General features: G+C 33.7%; 1 protein-coding gene across 1 annotated transcript in view; it reads left to right on the top strand.

Annotated features, from left to right (window-relative positions):
* The first annotated feature begins 296 nt into the window (after nucleotides 1-296).
* Nucleotides 297-27,642, top strand: part of LOC128233617 (uncharacterized) — a 149,126-nt gene continuing 121,780 nt past the window's right edge. The window contains exon 1 of the mRNA XM_052947382.1: nucleotides 297-753. Within this exon, the coding sequence (XP_052803342.1) occupies nucleotides 453-753 (301 nt within the window). The 5' untranslated portion in view covers nucleotides 297-452. The remainder of the gene's footprint in view (nucleotides 754-27,642) is intronic.

Raw genomic sequence — 27,642 nt, 5'->3', positions numbered from 1 at the left:
AAGCACGTTCTCTTAAACCCGAATGAACATTGTCGCAGTGTAATTCACATGTTTGAATGATATAAGTAAATACAATAATTTAAACATGCATATAATTGACGTGGTAGTAATGTACGAGTAACGGATAAGTAAGATGCCTTAAAGTCTCGACAAAAAAGGTTGAAGGCTGCACTTTCCTGTCTAAATTGGAAACACAGACGCCATAAAGTGGAAGCTATCAACAATATTGGAAAACATGAAGTGCAACTATTTGGGAGAAATATTTGGGATTGCGAAACATTCCGAGACATCAGGAACATATCGAACATATGTAGGAATTTAGGCATACATAGACGCGTCATGGTGTGCATAACATTTGCCATTTAACATAGTGGAAACGCTATTGACATATTAATTCCCGAAATAAAAATTATATGATCGAGTAAATCCAATTCTTACAACATAGGATTTATATGAAAATTACTAAACGGAAAGACAAAATGATTGTCTGCAGAGTATTTGGTATAACAGGTGCGATTGGAAGATTGAACATTTTGTTCTACTTAGAAATGCTGCTAATCATTAACGCGTTGATTGTCGAAGGACGTGCACATACAAATAGAACACAAATATGCAGGAAATTCAAACACCGTGTTGACAAAAATGACTATTTAGATGTCAAAGAAACGGATAACCAGACTTGTCCACCGACAACCACCACCTTTAGCTTGTATCACGTGACTTCGTCAGGCGTCAATCGTGCTGAAAGTACAGGTTAGGTTTGTTTTTTGAAGTTGATTATATGCCGATGATATTGTCTTGCTGTTAGGGAATATAGCATTCGTTTGAAAGAATACTTATGCCACTATTTTCCCTTTTCTATACATGTAAACTACAAGCTACATATAACTTGAACATGCGTTTGCCAATTATTTATAAACAACTGCCTTAAGGGCACTATACTAACTTCTTTTGTCAAGTATGGTTCTAACGCCCGTTTTAATGAGGCATTATCGTGTAATAGCTGTCTGAAAAGAGTGTGTGCCTTTCAATTTTGTGACTATGTTAACGCATATGGCATATGGTTGGCCATTCAGTAGCTCGTATTGGTTTATAACATAATCAGTTACAAATATATTTAAAGAGATATTATGTTGTCCACTGAGACACGCAACGTCGAAGCTTGATAAAAATCAAAATACAAATGAATGATGCTAATATTCATTCATATGACTTCAGAATATTTTATGAGTAAAGTGAAATTGCTTTTCTTTAAAGTATATTGTAAAGTCAAGCAATTTTAATGGAGAAATGTCCTGTTGCAGAGTCAAATAAGGTACACTGGTGTACAGAACAAATATTAACATCTATGTACGTAAATAAATAAGTTATTTTTCCCAAACGTTTTACGAAACGTAGTGTATTGGCACTTTTTATTGATGCCTTTGAAGAACGGTTGTAACAGTATATTCAAACGTCAAACAGAGTAGTGCACGGACACAAAGGAGAATTTCGCAAGATTTTACTCCCACACGTACTTTCAATAAAAGGTATTGATTTATACAAAATAAGCAACAAAATAATTATGTTAAAAAGAACTGACGCAGTAGGCATATATATGCACAAACAATTCTGACATATAAATGTTATGTTCATCCATTATCATTTTCGAAAGGAGTAAAAATGTTGCAAATGAAACTAAAACGGCAAGGCAATTTTATTTTTTTCCACAAAAACATATAGCCTTTGTCATAAAACACGGAAAGGGCTTTTCTTCAGAAAGAGAATATTAAAGCTAAGTTTTAATCGAATATTAATTATTCAATACATAATGGAAATGAGAAGTGTTTGCAACCTACGGTCTTGCATATTGCTTTGATACACTTCTTCAAGCTTACTCAAAGGGGTGAACATAACACGTCGTTCAAGCCACTTTGCTTCTTATTCGAATCTTGTGGAAAATTGTCCTTGATATTCGAGAGAGGATCATTAGAGCGAAATCGCCCCGTATTACTGGAAATGTCTAACCCCAACCCAACCCAACATGGGATAATATAAAACGGCAAGGCAATTTTATTTATATATATATATATATATATATATATGTGCCGAGAAAATGCATAATGACAGTTCGGAAGGCAAAACTGAATAATCTATGTCAAATATACTTTAACGACTAATTTTGAGATATTTATAAAAAATAAAGAGATCTGTTTATGATTTGAAGGATAATTTCTCAAATATATTTATTTAAAATTTTGCATTGAAAACTGCAGACACTTGATATGCAGCTATAAACTCTCGGTAATCTTGTTGAATGACATATTGAAGCAAATGAGATATGCAAACAATAATTATTCAATAATATTTCAACAACACCTCTTCAAAAAAGGACTTGGTCAGTACCAATCGATGTATTATAAACACTTAAGCTTTTACGTGTATAAACAAATGTAAATGCTTGTTTTAAACAATGTGCGCTCATTTACCTTAGTTATCTTTGATAGTTCGGAATAAAACATTGCTATTTGCAAATAAGTTTTTACTGACTACATTCCAACTTAAATCGACAATTTGAGCTCTTCAAAGCATGTTCCTACCTAGTTTAACTGTTTAACATACGTCAACACGCCTTTATACTGCAATGGAGAACTACGTTCACCTCCAATGTATATGAATCTCTCCTTCCATAATTCTGTGATATTGACTTAAGACAAAGATAGAACTTTGCCTCTGTTTGCCTAAATAACCTTTGGTTAGTTTCTCAGAAGCTTAAAAGGTTCCTCTGGAAAAGATATTTGAGAAATTATATCTATATGTAGTAATGTAGCTTCATCACACGAAACTGTCTGACAGTATAAGACTTATGACGTGTTTATTGATAGTTTCGCTCGTTTAATGGCGAATAAACTATTCGCCTTATTGAAAAAATGAAGCATTAGCACCATAGAATAAAGCTGTTGATTTATAAAGATCATATTTTGTTTTGTGAAGAAGTCCCGTACGTATTGCTTTACATCAAGTATCTTTGTATCCATTTACAGAATGTCAGAACTATTTATTTGCCGTGTTCGGGGAAATATGTAAGCTTTATTGATGTATACATTTATGAATTGATGTATTGACCTTTAAGTTTGCTATATTAATGACCAAAGACAGTATGCCGACGTTCAGATATAATGCAGAACTATTAATAGAGAGTTATTTACAAATCAGTTTTGATATTGTCAACATGATGTTTTGTATGATAATATAAATCAGTCTTCATTATAACATCCCACACACGGCACATATATTTTTTATACACAAATATATTGGTGGAGAGAGTGTTACTGAAAATATTCAATTTTGTTGACATCGATATAAAAGCACTGTACTTTTCATGCTTCTTGAATGACAAGATAAATACACAGCACACGCATATGAAAGATTTGGTATATAAATATATCAAGGATGACAAAGAACTCAAACAGACAATGCCGGGAGCCACAAAGTCTACTTCAGTTTTGTTTAGTTGCACACAAATCAAATGCGGACATCAACAACACAAACGCCAGACAGCATAAACAATTCACAGGGTAATCAACAAATTGTTTGGTAAATAAGAATGCTATTGTGGTTGTAGATTTAGTTTCTTTATTATCGCATCTATCATTTCGGGAAGGTACGTCCCGCCGAAAAACTTAATATTTGGTATGCAATGTTATTGGGAATAAAAACGGAGACTGTAATGTTCAGAAATGATTTTTTGCCTGACACTTAAGTCGTATTGCTTTTAAACAAACGTTTACGAATGATCCTACCATGTTTGATTCAGCCAGGGCCGGAGTATGGCCTAGTAACTTTTTCTTAGGTCCGCATAAACCTTCTTGTTCAAGTTAGTTTTACTGCAAATATTATCTAAAGAATAAGACATTATACGGGAATTTCCATTTTATGATTATATTTCACCAATATAACCATTACACATTTTCTTATAAATATACAATGTTTAAGCAAAAAGCACATACAGAAAAATATATAATATAATGTATATATGATTTAATTATGGAAACAACAAGCCGGTGTACACATACTCCAATTACAGACACTAATTGAATAATACTCGATCAAAAACATACATTTGCGTTACTTTGCCATGCCTTCCATTGACAATACCCATTCCGGTATTCATTAATGGTAAAAACCGTTTCTTGGTGTTATCGAGAAAGTGTCTAATGGACACACAGGCTGCCTTATTATTGAAGGAATGAAGACAGAAGAAGCCTTATATTGTGCCAGAGCCTGTGGAGTTTAAATGGTTCTCCGAAACGGTAGCAATACAATACTGCTCCAGGGGAATCTAACTCGTTAAAGTCAAAAAGGTTCTTGCTGTTCCGGAGATATTGTTTAATGGACAAACTGACTGGCTCATTCCATGGGAATAAAGAAAGATGAAGCCTTTTATAATGCCAAAAACAAAGTCTCTGGAAATTGAACGGTTGCCCGATAGTGAAGCAGTTTAATTCTGCTGAAGAGGGTGACACATAATATCAATGTTAACTTAATCATTATTGAATTTAAATAATATATTTCTTACCAAGCCGGACAAGTGGGTTTTATAGAGGTGCTTCGTTTTCCCGAAAAGTATAGTACCTCACACATGCGTAACATCATGCCATTGATATTTAACCATACTGTTGTAATAACTTGTTTCAAACTCGTTGTCAAAACTCATAGCAAGCGACTCAAGGTTAAGGAAGTTTGCCCTTATACACCAACTAAGAACATTCTACAACATTTTTTCAATTAAAGAGAAGAGTATACTGTACATTGAATTTATAGAAAATTCTAGAACAAGTTAAACAATTTCTTATTTACATATATTCTTAAAAATAAACTTACTTTATTGAGTCTATTAAATTAACAATTAAACAATGAATTACTGCATTTAAATGACACTCTTATTCAAAATCAATACATACACATGTGTAACAAACATTTATTTTGAGTGACAAACCTTCAGCTACTTACTAAATAATGCATTTATGGAAAATATCAATTACTGATAACAATAATAGAACCGTGTATTTAATAGATGAAAACGCAAAAATATTAAATGATCGGTGAATGCTAAAAGATTTACTGTGATGTACTATCGTCTCATAACGTAGAAATTTCGTGTTTTCTGCAAATTTCATTCAAATTAAACACAGTATCCTTCATAAGAACCATTGTTTTCGACATTCATGAATACGTTTTGGTAAATTAAAACAATTGTATTAATATGGTAAATCTCATTTGGGAGTAATAGTGAATCTTTAAAAAAACATATTCATTTCACACAAAAAATCAAAAGTTACGTTCTTTTATTCAAATGTATGGAAAAAACTAATTAACATTCAGTTGCATGTTTGTTATATTGGATGTTTGTTATATTGGAAACAAATTCCTGTCCGCAATTTTTCAACCTTAAAACGCTCTATTTTACATACGGATTCATTAAAATTACGCCCAGAATTAAGGAAAATAAAGAATGATTTACGTGGGCTAAACTGACGGAATCTGACCGTAAAAGTGAACGTACTAATTAAATTAGCCGGCATATGTAACAGGAATTAAAACGATATGTGCGTAAAAATTACCGTATGTAAACTTAAATTAAAAAAAATAAAATCAAACCGGTAGAATCTGATCGTAAAAGTGGACGTAATAATTAAATTAACTGTTATTTTGGAACAGGAATTTTCTAAATTCTGTGAGTTAAAAATCTGAACGTAAAATGGCATGAACTATTTTATGTAACTGGAATTAACAACGTTCTAAAACTCTGAAAAAAAATCAATTGATAGCTTTTCACAACATGTATGCTTAAACTTTATCTGACTCTTGGTTCAATGAATTAATATAATTTTCATTCATAATATATATATTTTGTTATTTTAAAATTAATAATCGGAATGCAATATAACTGAATCAATAAATGAAGAGACACTTAGTCTAAAAAGATCTGAAAATAAAAGTTTTTGTTATTGTCTTCCTCTGTGAGTTTGGTCCATTTTTGTATGATTATGGTGCCTTTTTCCCAGTCTGATCCAAATGAATTCTGTGCAGCAACTATCACGTCACGCAATCTGCAGTAAAATTTAATATCATGTAAAAATATTTTTCACTTGTATCAAAATGCATCAAGTTTTTAATCCATTTACACATTTTTAAACACACTATTTCATCCGCACAGCTTGAAATTCTTTGCCATAGAGCAAAATAATCGGTCTGTGTGTAAGGAATGAAACACTCTATTCTTTAAGTAATATAAATAGAATCATGTCCCTTAAAAAATGTGTAAATTGTCTCTAGCTAGATATAGTATATTAATACTTAACATTGAAATGCAAGGACATGCCCAGCAGTCAAACCCTGTAAAATGACACAGGGCTATGGCTAGAAAAATGCATCGAAACACACAAATGCAAACATTTAAACAACATAGCCGTCAAAATAAATATATAAAAAATGTTACTCATTAAAACTGTGTTGATTTGGTTTTAAAATGACTACCGATACTGCCATAAAACACAAAGACTGTACAGAAATAGCCTGATTTCTGTATATATATACTACTTTAAGTAAAATAAATACAATCCTCCACACACAATTTACGTGGGTAAGATCCGAATTTTACGCTCCAACTTTTACTTTCAGACCTCCCTCGCCATTAAATATTGAAGCAATCTACCTTTAATTTAAAAAAGAATAACATACATATTTACAGAAAAAAAAGATTATTCAAACTCATCGTCTCACTGTCAGCCTTGTCGCAGTTTCTGAAGTTGATAGTAATTTAAGTAAATTGACCATGTTAAGACCATGAGTTAAGACCATGTTTTCTATACATGTCCAATCTAAAAGATCTTGTGTCATTAAATGAACATTATTTTCTTATCTATATAATAACTTTTTCAAAGACTGATAATGTACCAAATACAACGAACGACATATACACTTAATTCAAGATACATTTTGAAAAAAGGTGTTTACCTTTTGTCCAGAAAAAAGCAATGTGTTTACAGCAACAAAACCGCCTGCAAATTTGAAATCCACAGATCTTGTTGGCTACTGAGCCATGATTCTCTGTATATTATCTGAATTGTTCTGCCTGATAGATTTGTTTATGAGCCCAAGCACTATGTATCAGAACACAGTGATAAAACACTAAATAAAAATTCTATTGAATATAAAACTGAATTATTTGTCCATGCTTTGCTTTAGAATAGTTTATAAAACTATTTCCAAATAATGGCCAGAATCAGTTTCAAAACGTTCTTCTGTAAGATATTTAATATTTTCTGAACATAAACGAATGAAGTACGGTCCAGTTTCATCATTTTCCTGCCCACAAATAAATTACTGCTAGATAACGTAAATTTGATATCAATGCCAATTTCCTGCCAAATTGCGGTCGGATTCCTGCTGAAAATTTCGTACAGGATTGCTTCCCTATCACACGCTAGTACGTTTGCTTTAACCTGAATACACTTTATAGCATTGTAATAAATAGGTTTGAATGAATTAAGTTAATCGAATAATTTAAATATACGTATACTTTACAAGGTTATCATGTTGTACGATAATGGATAAAATAAGAGAGAGCTCGACAAAAAGTTGGAAGCCTGCTTCTTGCTGTTCTTGTTGGAAACACAAGACGTCGTATAACATTTTGGGAGAAACTTCGAATGAAATACGAGACATTCTCAGACATCAGACGGGCTTCTTATTCAGAAAATATGTTGAAATTGAAGCAAACATAGATGGGACATGTTTTTTTTGTTTGCCACTTCTCATAGAGGAAACGTTTTTTACATATTATTTCCGGACATAAAATTACATGATCGAGAAATATGTCTTTTTGACAATATAGGATTTAAACGGAAATTGCTTCACAGACTTGCAAAATGATCGTCTATATGTATATATGATCGTCTATAGAGTACTTGGTTTAACAGGCGCAATGAAACGATAGAAGTAGTGTTTTTTATGGAAATACTGTTCATATTAAACGCTTTGATAATCGAAGGACATGTAAATAAGAAAATAACATGAATATGTAGGAAATTCAAACACCGCGTTGACTTCAGATCAATTTTCAGATGCAAAGTTGAATCATTATCAAAATATAAATTAATGATATTGATAATCATATCAAATTTAATGGAGCAATGATCTGTTGCATTTACAAAGTCCGATAAGGTACACTGGTATTCAGAACAAATAACTACATCACTGTACGTAAAAAACGTAAATTCGTGTGTAATGTAGCTGCAATTAATGTGCTGAGAAACTGCAATTAGAACGCCAACGTTCCCTGAAACTACTAGTTCTGTGACTGTGCTGCGATGACTGCTATTCCAATGATAATTATTAGTAAGTAATTTTCACGGACTTTTGACCAATCATTGTGTATGGATACTTGTTATTGATGCCTCTTTATTATAGGGGTACTAATAATCGATTTCATTCCTCGAAAAAAGTGCACAGACACAAAGGAAAGCTTCGAAGGTAGCATTTCACTTTCAAACATACTTGAAAAAAAGGTATTGGGTTTGAACACAGTAAACAACACAAATATGTTGGACAAAACAGCAGTAACAGCAGGGGTATATATACTCAAACAATTCTGGTATATAAATGCTGCGTCATTTTCAATTTCCAAAATAGCAAGTTATTTGCAAATGAAACGAAAATGGCATAACAATACATTTTATGCGAAGAAAACATGTATCTTTTGTCATAAAATTAACAAATGGCCTGCATTCAAGTAAATATATGTTACAACAATGAAAGAAATACTGACGCTAAGCTTTGATCAATCAGTAAATTTTCAATATAAAAATGAAATGAGAAGTGCTTGCAACCTACGGACCTGATTGCTTCTATACTCTGCATCAAGCTCACTTAAAAAGGCGAACATAACACGCCGTTCCAGACACTCCGCTAATCAATTGATAGGAAATATTTTACATTTTGTGGAAATTGTCCTTGATTTTCTAGAAAAGATCATTAAAAGGAGATAGCCCCGTATAACTGGAAATGTCAAAGCCCATTACCACGACAGGATGAAAATATCCTATATTTAAAGAATTGGAAAGTCATTTTCTCACAAGTATGTATTCATTTTCGATTTCATTATCGTGCGTGTCGATGACAGAAAATATTGTGTTTAAAGTTATGGAGGTTACGGCTTCTACATCGTATTATTAAGTAAATAAGTTTTCATTTAGAATTTTTACGGATCATGGAGTATGTCTTTTACATTAACTTTGTTAATTCATATCAATCATGCTACTTTCTCGAGTTGTTTTCTCTTTCATCGACTTGTTTTTTATGTGTGTTTTATACTGTTGCGCTGAATATCGCAAGTGTATTAGATGTTGTTGTTGTTGTTCAATAAATAATGGAAAGTACAGGAACAAGCACATTAGCATTCAATTGATCCAATGTCCTATTGAAGTGGGGATAAATGCCAAACAACCACTTAACAAGAGACAAAACGCTTCAAATTATAAACCTGCATTTTTGCCATTAGTTTTATCAAGCCTTCAGCACAAATAACTTTAATATTGTCGTGTTGGGGCAGGTTTTAGGTTGAGACCTCGAATAGTTTGCTTTAAAAATTAAATACGTGATATCCTTGTCATGCCTGTGCACTCCTGTCGTCATTTGTGTTTTAATACTATATTATGTTTTGGCATGATTGCCATGTTATTATAAATAAGTCATCATTGTTACATCGCACTATATTGATGAATGTACACACGGCAGAGGAAATGGTGAAGAGAGTCTGGTTTGATATACAGACTTTGTTTACACAAGTATAATGTTGGGGAAATTGTAACTAGAGATGTTCAATGAATTGCTGTCATAAGTATACTAGAATTGCACTTTCCATTTTTGTTGAAAGACATGATAAATATACAACAGACGCATATGATAGAGTTCAGATACATATGTCATCGATTACAAAAAAAAAACCACACAGACGAGGCCAGTAGCTGCAACGCTGCTGTAATTGAGTTTAATTAGACACAAATCAAATGCTTTAACCGACAGATCAACCACAAGACAAAATAAACAATTTGCATAATAAGCAATAAATTCTTATAAAAAATAATTGTTTACGCGTTTGTTTCTTCATCACTGTATTAAGCATTTCGGGTCAGTTAGCCTCATTACCTTTATTTTGTAGCCAACGCTATTGGGAATGATAAAGCAGCGGATACTACAATGTTTAGTAATTTGAATCAAACATTAACTAATGAACCTCTACCACGTTTGGTTTAGCAAGGACCCGAACATGGCCAAGTATCCTCTTCTAAGGTGCTCGATCCAGGGTCTCCTAGGGCTTCATTCAATATCCACCTTAGATTAAACTTAATTTTAAATACAGAATGCAAGCCTTTTGATTAGACTTTAAAATAGCTGACCAATGAACCAATGTGTCATGTCAAGGATAAGGATAAAAATTATATTGAATATGGCCCCGGGTCCATCCATTTTGTAATATATCCGTCATGCTTAAAGGAATAAAATATGAATTTCCATTTTATTAACATATTTCACCAAACGTTACAAATGTAACGCATTAAACACATACAAAACTATCATATATGCACACATTAACTAATACGTAATCAACAACAACCCCGCGTAATCATAGTAAAATTACAGCCGGTAATTGAATAATGATCTGTCACATACATACATCTTCCTTTTTTGCCATGCCTTCCATTAGCAAGACTTATTTTTGTTATCATTGATGTTAATAAAATTCTTGGTGTTCTTGGGAAAATGTCTAATGGACAAACAGGGTGCCTTATTACTGAGGGAATTAAGACAGAAGAAGCTTTATATCGTGCCAAAGCCAGTGGAATTTAAATGGTTCTCCGAAAAGGTAGCAATACAATAGAGCAACAGGAGAATATGACTTGTACTGGTAAAACACGTTTCTTGCTGTTGTGGAGAAAGTATTTAATGGACAAACAGACTGCCTTACTCCTGAGGGAATAAAAAGCCCAAAAGCCTGTAGAGGTTGAATGGTTGCCTGACTGTTGTAGAATACAATACTGCTAAAGAGGAAGACGAATCGTTTTTATGTTTAACTAATCATAATATAAACTACCTTATTATTACTTATAACAAGCAAAACAAATACGTTTCCTCCGGACGCTCCCCAACAGCAGAAGGCAACATCATCCCATTACGGCAAGCAACGACAATGATTGTACTTATTTTTAATGAAATTACTTGTTTTGGTTTGAGAGAGACGAAATTAAACATTTAAATTTCAGTTTTCATAAAGTTTTGATAAACCATCATGAACTATTATGATTACTTTTCACACTCGTTTTGATGTACCCGTTTTTTTTAGCAATTTAATTCTCGATATAATATTTTATTAAAAAAAACTCCACTTGATATTAATTTGAATGCACTGTTTTTTCCTAGAAATTAATCAACCTTGCTCCTTTATCTGTCTATACCACGGCTAGATTCTCCATCATTTTAAAGTGATCGGCTATGTAAAAGGGCTAGACGAAAACATTGTAAACAGTGGCAACCGTTAAATGGCAGCTATAAGCGATATTTGAAAACCAGACAGCACCGACAACTTATCTTGAGAAACTTTCATTGAGAGGTACCTCATTCTGAGACCAACGTAGAGTTCCGATACCGAAACTTCTTGGAATTGTGGACGTTGTTTCTTAAGTATTTGTGGTTATTGTAATATTTGGTAAAACAGAGGCGATGGTCAAACTAACTTTCGTGACCGACTTGGAATAATTTTAATCATAAACACTTTTGTAGTCACAGGACGTGTCAATTAAAGTAGAACACGAATTTGCATTAAGTTCAAAAACCGTATTGGCTTCAAACGTGAACCTTAAGAAGCCATAGGAACGGATAACCAGACTTGTCAAGTGGCTTTTGTCACCTTTAGCTTGTATCTCGTCCCCTTCTCAGACATCAATTGCTGATACTAAATTGTCACTTTTATTTTTTATTTAACTTGCTTATTCTGCGATTGATATTTGTCTTGATGTTTTGTGTGTGTGTGTGTGTGTGTGTGTGTGTGTGTGTGTGTGTGTGTGTGTGTGTGTGTGTTTGAAGCTGTTTTCATTATGCATATATTTGTTTGCCCCGAATAAAGATGTAAAATCCTACAAAACAGGTAAAAATGAATTTACCGTTGATCGATTTACGTACGAGGTCATGTCTTCCGAAATACATGGAGGGCAGGGAATGGAAAGTCGTGTACACACAATCGTATGATTCTTTGGCAAAATATAATCGTTCATATTCATTTTTTTGTGGATCTTGTATATGGCCATAAGTTTGGATATGAACTACATTTTGTGCTTGACCAACGTTATTTGGCCTCATACGCAAACTCGTAGCTTAAATATTATAAATTTAACAAAAATGGTACGTCAATTTCGATTCAACATTTGTATGCATGCACCCAGTGTCATAATAATGCAACACAGTATGTTTATCTTGTCTGAAATTTAATTTAAATTATTTTTCTAATAAAAACCTGTCGTACCAGCCCCCCGATAAATCATTCCATAGGAAACACCTTGCATCTTTTGAAAATATGACCTTTATTTTCTAGAAAATAACAGCGAATTTACTGTGTATTACTTGTATAGTGTTATCTCATAAGTACAGCTTGGAAAAAGACAAAAACCAATGTCCCTATATGTTTAGTCGTTATCGTCGTAATAGAACTACTTACGCTGACAACACAAATGTTTATGCATTAGGTACGTAGGAAACGATTTGGAGCCAAATTTATATCCAGAAAATGAACATTAAGCAGTCTATGTTTGATTTAGACCCGCATAAACAGTACTTGTTGATGATACACCGTCAACGCCACTGGCTATGGCAATCCATTCGGAACTCCTCAGCCATTTTCCATCGAAAACAACCTCGGTTGTATGCCAGTCCATCACTAGATGTTGTTCTTAAAATTTTAAATAATTGTATCGATTAATTTTAGTTAGAAAACGTTTATTAATTGATTGCCAGTGAAGTGAATTATTTTACAGATAATAAGATAACCAAGAGTAAAGCCATTAAGTTAAGCTTCTTAAATGATTTTTTCTACGCGATCTTTTTGCAGAGTAGTTAAATATAAAAAATTCTGACCTTGGAAAATGGTCGAGAAGCTCCGTATTATTGGAATTTTTCATTATTTCTGTAACATTTATTTTTTGGTTTTCCATATCAATCATTGTATGATTCCTGATGCAGTTAAACGATATAAACTGAAGGTACATACCCATTAGCCTAAGATGTAACAAAGAAAAAGGAACAATGTCAAAAACAACAACAATTGAACAAGAGGCAAAAACGAATATAATATGGCTTCTTTGTTTTGCATATATTCTTCAAACTGATTTTTGCTACAAAACGTAGAAGCGTCATTCGAAATTTATTAGTTTTACAAGATTGCGCATGTCGTATCCCTGCCCTGACCGTGATGTCGTGCCTCTGTTATTTCCTATCATTTTAGTTTAACCTTGTGCGGTTTTACAAGGTCATTAGATCTTTACGACCACCACACGTTACAAGCAAAGAAAAACCAGCAACATAATTTAACCAACATCATTATATGAGCTATACTAACAGCTTTTATTAAAAGAGAATAATTCAAATTTATATGAAGAGTATTGCTAAAATTAAAGTACATATAATAATACTCCAAATATCCACAACATTAAATCCTCATGAAACACTGAGTACACTATATGAACACTTTTTATATGCAAAAACACTCTTAGAATATTTCCAACAACAGGTTGTACTTCTCACCAAATAATTAGAAATGTTCTAGCACTGGGAGGACTTTGATAGGGACTTCAAGATTAAAGTCCCCTCAAGATCGGAAAAGTGTTCCCTATTATGTTCTAGAATATACTTCACAAATCATCGAAAACTTTCTCACAAATTCTAGAGAAAAAGCTCTTGTTCATTTTTATTTTTTATATATATGGAATGTTCGTGGTGTTTGAATTTTTGACTACTCGGCTTGTCTCTGTAGTTTGCGTTGTAATATTGACTCGCTAATGGCTTGTCGCTGTAGTTTTCATTGTATTATTGACTCGCTACTTGAGTTTTCACATGTAGTTTCCATTGTATTATTTACTCGCTACTTGAGTTTTCACATGTAGTTTCCATTGTATTATTGACTCGCTACTTGAGTTTTCACATGTAGTTTGCATTGTATTATTTACTCGCTACTTGAGTTTTCACATGTAGTTTTCATTGTATTATTGACTCGCTACTTGAGTTTTCACATGTAGTTTCCATTGTATTATTTACTCGCTACTTGAGTTTTCACATGTAGTTTCCATTGTATTATTGACTCGCTACTTGAGTTTTCACATGTAGTTTCCATTGTATTATTGACTCGCTACTTGAGTTTTCACATGTAGTTTCCATTGTATTATTGACTCGCTACTTGAGTTTTCACATGTAGTTTGCATTGTATTATTTACTCGCTACTTGAGTTTTCACATGTAGTTTCCATTGTATTATTGACTCGCTACTTGAGTTTTCACATGTAGTTTCCATTGTATTATTGACTCGCTACTTGAGTTTTCACATGTAGTTTCCATTGTATTATTGACTCGCTACTTGAGTTTTCACATGTAGTTTGCATTGTATTATTTACTCGCTACTTGAGTTTTCACATGTAGTTTTCATTGTATTATTGACTCGCTACTTGAGTTTTCACATGTAGTTTGCATTGTATTATTTACTCACTACTGGGCATGTCCCTGTAACTTGCATGTACAATTAACTCGCTACTGGCTTGTCCCTGTAGTTTGCATTGAATTATTGACTCGCTACTGGGCTTGTCCCTGTAGTTTGCATTGAATTATTGACTCGCTACTGGGCTTGTCCCTGTAGTTTGCATTAAATTATTGACTCGCTACTGGGCTTGTCCCTGTAGTTTGCATTGAATTATTGACTCGCTACTGGGCTTGTCCCTGTAGTTTGCATTGAATTATTGACTCGCTACTGGGCTTGTCCCTGTAGTTGGCATACCAATATTGACTCACTACAGGGGTTTGTAACTTGCATTGTTGTATAAAAAGAAGGTTCAAGAACATTCTATACATATCCTGAATAATAAAATCTATAAATATAATTGGAAAAAACCATTTTATCCCAAACATTTTGTAGAAAAATTTAACACATCATAATTTATGCATCTAAAAATATCATAAGAACAAACATTGTCACCTAATAATGCAACTAGACAAATAAACAATGAAGTACTATATTTAAAATACATATTAATGTCACACTACTGCCTTGGGAATACGGCCTGTCTGTATAGTGTTCAAAACATTATCGGTAACACGATCTTAAATTGCTTCGTACTTTTTGCGAATAGTTCTACACTTGCTTACAGAATGCAATGACAGAAATTCCATAAACATGTTATTATAATCCCCCCAGACTACACGCTGAACAAAACAGATAATTTTCTGTCTGATTTATTTACATTACAATATCGAATTGTGTAAATTCCATGAAACCATTTCTTTAAAGATGCACCCTTACTCCCAAATGAGATTTAACACAATTAAAAATATTGTTTTAATATTCCAAAAAAATATCAATAAATGTCGTAAACAATGGTTCTTATAAAGGATACCGAGTTTAATTTGAATGAAATGTGCATAAAAACACGGTATTTCTACCTTATGGTTACATTCTCCCTTCCACACTCCCGTATTTGTTGATTATATTTCCATCTGTATATCTGCATTAAGTATTAATGATTCGGAGAAAGCAAAGTGGGAGAGAGAAAAAGGTTCTAAGCGACATTAAAGCAAGGAGCGTAGCTGATGGAACCTGTACACTTCAAGCGTCCATAAAATAACTACTGGTAAATTTCGCTGACGCATAAAACACTCCTCCGGACATCCTTATCTCGAAAACATAATAATGTGTCCCAATAACACTTACCTGTCTCCAGTATTAGCAACTGATTGGTATATGGCTTGTGTTCTTCTCTTTAAAGGCGACATTACGATGCAAGACAAGATGCTTATATGTTAAAGAAATACTCTGTAATAAAAAGGTACAAAATAAGTAATATCCGCTGTCTTTTGTGAATATATAGTGCCGTCTTAAAGCAGTTTTGTTGTATCGAATATGGAATAAGGAAATCGCATATAGTGAGAAAGGGTCTGAAAGATTTGTATTTAGGAATCAAAAATAATAATAGTAATGTAATAATAGTTTCTGCTCGACTAATTGACAATACTGATACTTATAATGCTATCGATGCCGTCTAATATCGGCAAATGCGATTATCGATTATCAAAAATTACAATGCTACATTTTTATTTCGGGGCTTTCCACCATAGTTTCCAGTGTATTGTTTATTGAAATTAAACAGGGGCTTGTGATTCAGAATTTAAGTATACTCCTTAGAATGATTACTGAAATAGTTTTCACTGGAAGATAAAACATTGAGTAACATTATGATTAGAACGGATGCGTTCAATTCGAAATGATAATTCTGCTTACATTGTAAGAATCTAGGTGGTTCATTGTAACAATATGAAGGTTATAACAATACATTAGAAAAAAAACGCAGTAGCCATATTTTTAACAAAACCATGGTTAAAGACAAAAAGCATATTCTTAATATTCATTGAAAGTCATAACACGTACAAACACAGACAGACCAAACATGCATCAACATATCTTTATCAATTCTGGATGACGGTACATTTCCCGAATGCCTGCTGAATCAATCGTTCGTTTACTGTAATCGATTATTCGATGGTCTAGATCAATACAAAGGCTTGCCTTGGTCACATTTAAAAAAGTGCCATTCAATGTTAATACGCTGAAAGATCAAAATTCTGCTTCTGCTTCTGCTTAGGTACGGTGCAGGGCCTGTTACGGCGTAGCGCACCGGGGGGAGGCGTTTAATCAAAATTGAGGGTGGCCCTAAAGCCCTCCACTGTCTGTGCGTGGACTATACTATTCTCCAGAAGGTTCCAATCATGACACGTTTTGACAAAGAATGAATTTTTTAACTGCTCAGTTTTACACTGTTGAATTATGAATCCTCTGTCATGGTTGATCACTTGTTTGTCAATAATGTTTGTTGTAATACAGTCTTGAAATTTAGTTGCTCTAATTTGCCTCCTTTGCCTAGCTGGCTGTAGGAACTCTGTAGGTGGTAGTGCTGGAACCAAACCCTCGGTCACCTTATAGAAGAAGATCAGCCTGCTACCCGTTCGTCGATCTTGTAGAGTATGGAGTTTCAAAGATTCTAGCATGTTTGATACACATCCTTCTTCTCTGGACTTGTAGTCCCCAATTATAAAACGGGCTGCCTGGCGCTGAACTTTTTCTACTTTTAAAATGTCCTGTTTTAGGTATGGATCCAAAATAATGCAAATAATCGCACCGTAATCAAGTATAGACCTAATTAGTGCCAGATATGCTGATTTTCTACATTCTTCTGGGCAGTGTCTCAAATTTCTTCTTAGGAGTGCCATAGTTGAATTTGCATTTTTGGTTATCTTAGTAATATGGGTTGTCAAGTTCTCGGAGATGGTTAAACCAAGGTACGGATTTTCAGTAACTTGTTGTATTATATGTCCACAGAGAGTGTAAAAATGTGGGGTTTTGTTGTTGACACTCATAATGTAACACTTTTTAGCATTAAATTTCATTCCCCATTTATCAACCCATCTTTCAAGGAGTTCATTCTGAAGTGTGTCATAGTCTTTCTGATTTCTAATTTTCCGATATAGCAGGCAGTCATCTGCAAAGAGGCGTACTTGTGACTTTACTGTTAGGGGCAGGTCGTTTATACGGCATAGAAAAAGAAGCGGGCCCAGTACAGTTTCTTGGGGTACACCGGAGTCCACTGTGGCTTTCTGGGAGTATTCACCTTCTACAACAACCTGCGTGTGTCTCTTAGTCAGGAAGAATTTTAACAAATCAAAGATGGGTCCTTTGACACCGAAGCTTTCTAGTTTGCAGAGTAGTTCTTGGTGCGGGATTGTATCGAACGCCTTAGAAAAATCAAGTATGATGACATCTGTCTGGTGACCTTCGTCATTGAAAGTAAGGAGGTCTTTAAGGGTTACTAAGAGTTGCGTTTTGCATGAATATCCTGAGCGGAAACCATTATTCAAGTTTGTTAAAATCTTATTCCTTTCCAAATGGTTCAGCAGGTGTTTGCAGATGATTTGTTCAAGTGGCTTACATAGTATTGACGTGAGGGACACAGGCCTGTAGTTCTCATCAAGGTGGACGTCTCCCTTCTTGTACACAGGTGATATGTTCGCATTTACCCAGTCGCATGGTAGCACGCCGCTGTTTGTCGACAGTTTAAAGATTAAACATATACCAGGGGCAAGCTGGCTTGCACAATTCTTAAGTATGACGTTAGAGATTTTATCTGGACCCATAGCTTTAGATGTGTTCAGTTTGGAGAGCAGTTTCTCGACTCCAGGAGTAGTAATGTATAATGATGGTAGGTCATACTTGTATTGTTTTGCAAGCACCGGTAGTGATCTATGTGCGTTTCTGGTGAATACCGAGCTGAATTGTTCTAGTAAGATCTGTGCCTTGCCTGTACCTTTGTTCACTAGTACTCCTTTTTGTTTCAGCGGTGCTTAGCCAATGTTGTCCTGGCGTTTAAATTTTATAGATCTCCAAAATGGTTTACTGTTGTTGTTTTCCAGGCCTTCATGAATTGTCTTATTTATGTAATTGATTTCCGCCTTTTTGAATTCCTTTTTACAAATTTAATTCAAACACTTTAATTCAATCCATTGCTTGGTCTTCTTTGCATGATACTAGAGTCTAGCTTTCCTCCTCGTCATTTTCTTTAGAGTTCTATTTAACCAGGGTACAGTGTTTTGTTTACGGAACATCTTTGATGGAATGTTTGTGTCCATTATAGACTGTATACCAGTTTTAAGCCTTTCCCACATCATCTCAACATTTGGTTCGCTCATATCAACCAAGTCGTCAGATAGTTTACTACACTCCAAGGACATGTTGTCTCTGTTAGCCTTGGAGTACAAATATACCTTTCGAGGTTTTTCAATGTTAAAGATCGGTTTGATATCTGAGGCTGTGACTACCATCGCGTGGTCACTAATTCCAGGAATACTTATCGAGGACTTCGTTAAGGATGGGTTGTTTGTGAATACTAAGTCTAATATATTATCTTCTCTTGTAGGTTGAATATGTACCTGCGTGAGATTATGTTCGATAGACATGTCGATGAGTTTCTATTGGACATGGCGATCACTAGCGTTATGTTTAACTGACATATTTTCCCAATCAATATCCGGGCAGTTGTAATCACCTGCTAGTACAATGTTTTTACTTTTCTTGTTATCATAGAGTTTTTTTGTGACATATCAAGATTGTTAAGGTCGTTCAAGTTTCTGTGAGGCATGTAAAACGAACATAGGAATAGGTCTTTCTCGTTCTTCATTTTAATTTTAGTCCACTCAATTTCACAATCAGTTTCAAGGTTAGTTTATTCAACTGCTATCAAGTCTTTTCTCACAACTGTAAACACTCCGCCTCCGCGAGTCAATCTATCGTTCCTATGAAAAGTAAAGTTATCAGGGGAGATTTCACTTGACTTGATGGCCCCTTTAGATGGTTCCTTACCAGGTTTAATACCCTTTAACCAAGATTCAGTCACGCAGATGATATCGGGCTTTACATAGTCCAGGGCAGCTATAAATTCCTATTTATTTTCTTTTATACTGCAACAATTCACTGTTAGTAGTCTAAGGTTAGACTTCCTAGGTATAGTGATGCTGGTTCTAGTGTCAGAGGTAGTTATAGAGCTCGACACTTGGCTTGTACGCGATGATAGTGCTCGTGGGTTGTTTTTATTTATCGGGCTACTTGTATGAACTGGGCTGAATGGATTAGTATAGTTTAAATAGTCTATAGTCAGGTCCGACAGTGGATAAAACATATTACTGGTATGCAGCTCATAACTGTTAAAGGTGAAACTATCTATGTTCATACTTTCACATATGCAACAAAACAAAACGACGCTTGAACCCTCTAGGTGTTCCATTTCTTTTGTGTCAATAGCCTCACATGACTTGTGGTGCCAAACTCCACACCCATCGCAGCATACACCAATTTGGGTCCAGGTCACTGATAGTTCACAGTGGCCACATGGGAAAATCGAAGCATTTCTGGGACCAGGATTGGCCTCAATGTCACCTGCAATTACTAGGAGTAGTAGTAATAAAACTTTTTTATTCACTATTTGTAATTTGACTAGGAAAATAAGTGAGCCATTCACAAGTTTATTTTTCTGGGTGGCAACTTTGGTTACCAGGTTTGTCTTGGATGTTCGAAGTGAGACTGACATATTCAGACAAATATCGTTCTTCGGACAAATATAATAAGTGGATGTTATGTTCAGTACTAAGGCAAACAGCATCAGGGAAAGTGTAAATAGGATGAAACTCGTTTTTTCATGCGGGCGGATGGGGGCGGCCATCATGGATTTCATCATTATGGCGTGCGTGGTGGGACCGAGGGATGGAAAACCAGCACTACCGAGCTTTACTAAGCCAAATTCATATTTTAAACTGAGCAGAAATGTAGATGGAACATTAATAAATGATACTGAGCAGTTTAGGAAATGGAAGAAACTCTTAACACTCTTTAACACAGAAAATTAAATCATTTTGTCTTCTTCGTCGAAAAATGCGTCTTCCTGTCCGCGCATGCGTACTCTACTCCACTATGTTGACATACATTCAAGATAAATATAAATAGAAGTCGTGCTTTACATTTGAATCGAATGTTTTGAAAAACATCGGAAAAAATAAATAACTTTGCAGCTAAGTGATCATTTAGTATAGCATACTCTTTAATTATAATTGTATGACCATGCATTTTCGCTTTCCAAGTGTTCGGTATTTGAGCCCTCCATGGCATAAATTAAAGGGTGATTTACCAATAAAACTGATGATTTTCTACATAAATTTGATGAGATCGTGAATCTGTACTTTGACAAATGTTGTCACATTAACCATAGATGTTTTAAACGAAACGTTAACTAATTACAACAAAAACTCTCCAAGATAATTGTAAACAACCACCAAAAGTGTTTGGATTTGTGCCCTTAGCCAATACATTCAAATGTGCTAAAAAATTGTGTGTGTTTTTACAATTAATTCAAAAGTAAGGCAATAAACATGTTGTACACTGTTTCTCTAATTTAAGCAACTGAAACCATTCTTGAAAGTAGATATAATTTGACGTCGCTGGAGTTGTCAACTGTTCTTCTAGTATCCAACATTAGTTTTAAAGATACACTTTCGATTTAACGAGACGTTTTGCAAATTTCACTAGGGAATTGACCACATACCATAGTTATTGGAAGGTTAATTAATGGCATTATCGGTGTCATAAAAATACAGATGACGAACAGGTTATACGAAAATATTATATTTCATTATATTTTTCCTTAGAACTATTGTTTTTGTTGAATGTTTACTTTGTTTACGAATGATAGTTTTTTCTAATTTGTTTTCATATATGATTATAAATCTCCTTATATGCACATTGCCAATCGTGTATTTTGTTTGTTTCTTTAATATTTACACGAAAGAAGCACGTAACAAAGAAATAATTAAACGAAAACCACATGGAAAAGCTTCGAATCATAAGCTTATGTATAAAAATATTTTAACGGCATGAGTTTATAACTAAAACGGCACTGGACGAGGTACACAAACACCACAAAAAGACTCAATAAGGGACTATATTATTACATGACACCGCATTCGAGCGATCAGAGAAACTCGATTCCAATGCAAAACGAATTTCTAGCGGTTCAAACTACCATAACCTCGCACTTTTTCCAATATTTATCAATAATTATTATTTGAACAATTAAAAATATACGCCCAAGCGGAGCTAGTAGCAACTTGTAAACCATGACGAATGCATTGAAAGCATTGCCTTAGTAATTTTAAGTATTCAACGACCAAAATCACCTGCGAACAAATGAATCAAGACGGGAATTAATGCCAACTTTTGAAAAGAACGATGCAGTTATTCGGCGACATAATCGAGTGAAATCAATTTATGGTAATGTTTAATGTTAACGAGGTTAAATATCTGTAAAGACTTGACTTCATTGCATTTTCGCGCGGCGTGCTTTTAAATTTATTATTCTAGACTGTAGACAAGCTTGAGATTTCTTATTTACGCCTAATGGTTTCAGTTGCATTTCTATGAAACACAAGTTTTGTTTTGCCCGCCTGAGGCTGCATTCCGTATGATTTGATATGAGTAATGTGATGAAAAGTGCAACCAATATCTTAGCAACCAATGATCAGTTTCACTTTAACCAATAAGATTTTGAAAACGGCAAATGAATACGGTTTCTGAGCATACTCTTCCATTTAGGCGCTTTTTGCAGAAATGATTTCATTTTTCAAATGATAATATTATCATTACGATGCCTTTGAATAATATTAAGAGTTATGTTTTATATAATAAGCCCATTAATATGATTTAACCAGGATGCTTCGCAATTTGGATATAACAATGGTGACCATGCATTTAAAATGGATTTAAATATATATAATAATTCTATATATGTTCAAAAACTTATCACTCTTATTTGTTTATTTTTTATTTCCAATCAGTTTAATTAATAAATACATTAGATATGTATATTATTTATATGTATTAGTGAGACAATGATATATCTACTCGAAAAGTGTCAACCCTAAATGGCACTGAGCCAATAACCAAATACACAGGAAATGGCCCCTACTGTGATACCAGTGCAATAAAGAGGAGGTGCACAGCAGCAGAGGATTATCATGCCAAACATTCCTTAAACTAGGCCTTTAAGACATTTCCGGAAAAGAATGTGAATGTCAGTTGATTGGAAAAGCGATAAAATCTGCTTTCGTAATTTTTGCTCACTTCCATATTACAGATACCCATGTTACAACATAAATATGAATTATGTTTGTTAGATATTAAAACTCATAAATAAAGAAAAAATGATTTCTTTAGACATCCTTAGTTTTTGGTCCTATAAACGACTTCTGCATTTTGGAATGCTCAAACATCATTTTTTTGGGTAAAAGTTGGGTATATACAAGAAACAGAACAAACCATTTTGGAACACTGTCGGTACCTTTGATGCAAGGAGACCCTCATTTGTCTGCACAATCTCCTATATATTTCTGTTATTTGCAGGGAAATGCATGATGCTTTGCATTGCATTATATTGCCTGGCAACTACACATTTCCGTTTACAAAGCACATATAGGTATTTTATACCTTGACATTATTTGTGGGGGACGGAGATCAAAATCATAAAAATATATCAGTCGAATCGTAAGAGTACTTTCTAAAATCTGGAACATTAATTACATACATTTGTGTATTTTCACACACCTTACATAACATGTTGGAAATTTGACTAAAAAAACCTCTAGACCTCACATAACTACTGAACACAAATGAGTAATTACCCATCAAACATACACTTATTTTTTCTGCTATACCTGTCATTCAGACGGATATCGGTAATTGTAAACCCACTTCTTAGTGTCACAAATAAAGTATCTGATGAACATAATGAAATAAAAATCCTTTTAGCCTGCCAAAGCTTGAGAAAGCTTGAGAAAATTGCATGGTAGCACGACCATATTGCAACAGAAATATGTTGGAAAGGAAATACAATGAATGATCGCTCCTATGATTGTTTGAGTAGTGTATATATATATATCATTGTTTACTGCAGTCAGTCAAATTGTTGTTGATTTAATAGTTAGAGGACATGAAGTAATATCTCAATGATTAAGACTGGGCGTGAGCGAAGCGAACGAGCACTATCTTAATACTTTAAATATTTCTTCAGAATGTCTCACTGACTTAGAACACAATGCCATTGGCTGACGAATTTAATGAATTTGCATGAAATTTGATTGATGATGAAAAACAAAATCTGCTTTACCCGCAATTTCAACTGATGAAAAACACATGTCAGAATAAAGTCATTAACAAACACGTAAACGAGATCGGGACAATTAGAAATCGTTATTGTTTGATGAATTCCTGAAATAAAATTGAATGAGCATTATTTGACAAAACTATTTGACACATTATACATTTCTAGAAAGTATCTTAGATGATAACCATGGAATTAAAACTGTATATGTTTGTCATAAGACACACCCAGATACACCGTTTCTATTTCATTTATATAAGGTACGTGATTATTTTTAATACATGCTGAATATATCAATCCGATTTAAAAATTAGCATGGCAAAGACCCAATTTCCCATAAAAAATATTGTAATTAGATTTTTAAAATTCAAGTGGTAATTACTTACCCAATTTCTATTTTGTTCTTATGTTATTTTAATTTAAATTACTTTTCTACATTTAGAATAAAGACTTCTTCATGTTAAGGTGCCCATTTAAGATGACTCATTACTCTAAATCTAATTATTTACGTTTTTTTATAATGTCATGCCATACGGCTATACCTAGTGATACTAAGGGTGTTCAACGAGATTTCGCATGTCGTTAAAGTAATATATATATATTTAAGAACTGACGTCATTGCGTTTTCTTGCTGGTACTGCGCACGTTTACATTTGTTTTTCACAGACGATAAATTAAGTGTACTAATAGTTCAATAAACTCACTGGTTCAATCGGTAACCTTATCGGGATATAATCTACCGTTTTATTAAAATAAACGTTCCAAAGGCATGCAGATATGCATTATTTCATCTGATTATTCTAGTCTATAGACAAGTTATACATAACTCATTTACGCCTTAGGGTTTCTGATGCATTTCCCTGACACATTGAAATATTTTATTTACTCCCCTGAGACTGCATTCCGTAACATTTGACATGAATTATGTGATGGAGACTAAAACCAATGATAAGTGTCACAAAAGCTAATTACATTTTAAAGACGGCAAATAAAAACAATTTCTGGACATATATTACACACAGTCAATTAAATACGTTAAAAGGGTTTTCATGTCTTTGAATCCCTCATTGTGTTGATTCTTGAAAGACGAATACTACTTACTTGTCAACCTGTAGTTAAATTATTTTCATGAAACATAAAAACGTGCATATAATTGTTTTTTGACGATAAATGTCGACAGTTTAGAGAATTAAAAATAAAGGTTTGTTATATCGTGTACATATTGCAGTAGTAAGTTTATATAAGAAAGTTTATTTTAAGACTATCTCTTAACCTGCAGATTTATCGTCAGTTTAGGCAATGTTTAACTTACTTAAGAAAAGGAACAAAAAATAAGTTCGGGACACTCTCTTAATATTAAGTGTGAAATGATCGCAGTATGTCCTTGGCTGCTGGAATTACTGGGTAGCCTTGTGTTGTTGGCGGCTGGGTTTACTCGGTAGCCTTGTGTTGTTGACTTCTGGACGAACACGATCGTAGTGTGTTCTTAGTTTGTTCTTGGCTGATTGTCTAGCACGATTGTAATGTGTTCTTGGCCGAGAAGCTTTCACTATCGCAATGTGTTCCTGGCTGCTGTGTTCACGAGATCAAGGAGTGTTCTTTAGTAGTTTCTTCTTAGCTGCACGGCAATACATGATATTTTTTATGGCTTTTTAAGTTATTGGGTAAACATGATCGAAGTGCTCATTTCTGCTTTGGTAACACGATCTCAGTGTGTCGTATATATTATTTTCCATTGCTGTTCGATGAAGCGTCATTTGCTGTAGATGTAATAGTTAGATTACATAAAGTAATACGTAATGATTATTAAGGGCAATTTGTCAGACCCATTATTTAAAACAATTTAAAAAGCATTAAATCTTGTTTTTGAACAAGGGAAATAATGAAAAATAAAATAATAAATGCCAACTAAAGAAGTTTATTTACAATAATTATGCAAAAAGCTGCAGAAACAAGCTCAGTAGCAAAATGTTTAAACATAAACCCGGTTTAATGGCACTGGGTAAACGCTAAAGACATAACACATAAAATCACAAACAAGAAACATAGAAAAACAGCACAAAACTCCACTAGCAGCACAGTGCATATATACTATATATAAAAAACTAGGTATGTTTATCAAGAATTGTTCGGTAACGCCTTGGAACGGTCAGTAAAATATAAATTTACTGGGGGTTTAAACCCGTTTATGTGCACGAACCTCACTCTTATCCCAACAATCCTTAATAAAGATATCACGCAAAAGTTAAGTCTTATCAAAACATAGGTATTCATTCCATATAATTACAAATCATGCTCAAAGAGAATGAAAGATCACTATGATATCGGAATAGACAACTGGATGATAAAAGACGTCGTACAGTATGCCCATTCATCTCATCATCATTCAGTCAGTAATATTGAATTCACATGCTTTTTTGAATATGAGTCCTTGAGGGTTGTTTTAAAATTCAAATATGAGGGAATTGCCTATTATCTTTCATTTGCATTTTTTAGTGTGTAAAAACAAAATACACTATTTTCCGGTTTTTGATAACAGTTGTCGAATCGAATAAATGCAAAACACATGCTCTAAATATAGCTATCTTAAAACATTTACAAACGCAAAAAGGACATACAGCAGCCGTTATTGTTTGATTAATTCCTAAAAAAGTGTACGATCGACTAGCATCTGTTTTGACAGTATAAGGCTTACATGAAAATTAAGTAAGAATTTTCAATATGCCCGTCTGCAGAGACCTTGGTTTAACAGGTGCGATGGGAAAACTGAATATTGTGATCTTTTTGGAACTATGTGTTCTCATAAATGCTTTGATAATCGAAGGACATGTGATTCGAAAAAGACCAAGGATTTGCAGGTAATTTACGCTTTAATTTAAGTAAAAATATACGAACTATTAAAGGCCGACATAACATGTCGTATCAGACTCTGAGAGTACTGTTTACTATGAAACATTCTTCTGAAAATGTTTCCCTGATTTTCCACAGCATATTTTATATTCAAGTCACCCCATATTAGTAGAAATGTGTTAACTCATTACTGCTAAACCCCATACATTTAGTCGGGAGGCAAACGAAGAAGAATTGGAAAGTCACGTTTAATGTGTTATTGTTGGAATTCTCTAAGGTGGGTGTCGAAGATAAGACATAAAGCATTACAAAATATGTAAGTTATTGTTGCTACGAAGTATGTACAACGCAGTTTAGGTTTAAAATCATTTCTAAAGTCAAAAGGGTTTACGTTAGTTTTATTAAGACATATTTAATTGTTATTATGATGTGAATTCAGATATTAATATATATGCAGTTGGAAGCCCGAAATGCAATTAGAGATGCTATTTGTTAGAAGTTCCTGAATAGAGTTTTAGTTTACCTTGAATACTTCTATCAAAGAACGTATCGTTTATCGATTTCCTTACGGTGCCATTCATAACTTGTGGGGTTGTGAAAGGGGCGGGGCTTTGCAAATTGTAAAACTTATTTTTGCCAATGAAATTGTTTTGCCCTGAAACATTGTGCTTATCTCTTTTATGACCAATTTCAATTCTTTTTGGGCTATATTTTGTACTTGACAAACGTTTTTTGGCCAATTATTTCTA

This window comes from Mya arenaria, chromosome 1 (genome assembly GCF_026914265.1).
Source record: "Mya arenaria isolate MELC-2E11 chromosome 1, ASM2691426v1".
In the NCBI taxonomy this organism is placed as follows: domain Eukaryota; kingdom Metazoa; phylum Mollusca; class Bivalvia; order Myida; family Myidae; genus Mya; species Mya arenaria.
This window is presented reverse-complemented; position numbering and strand designations above follow the sequence as displayed.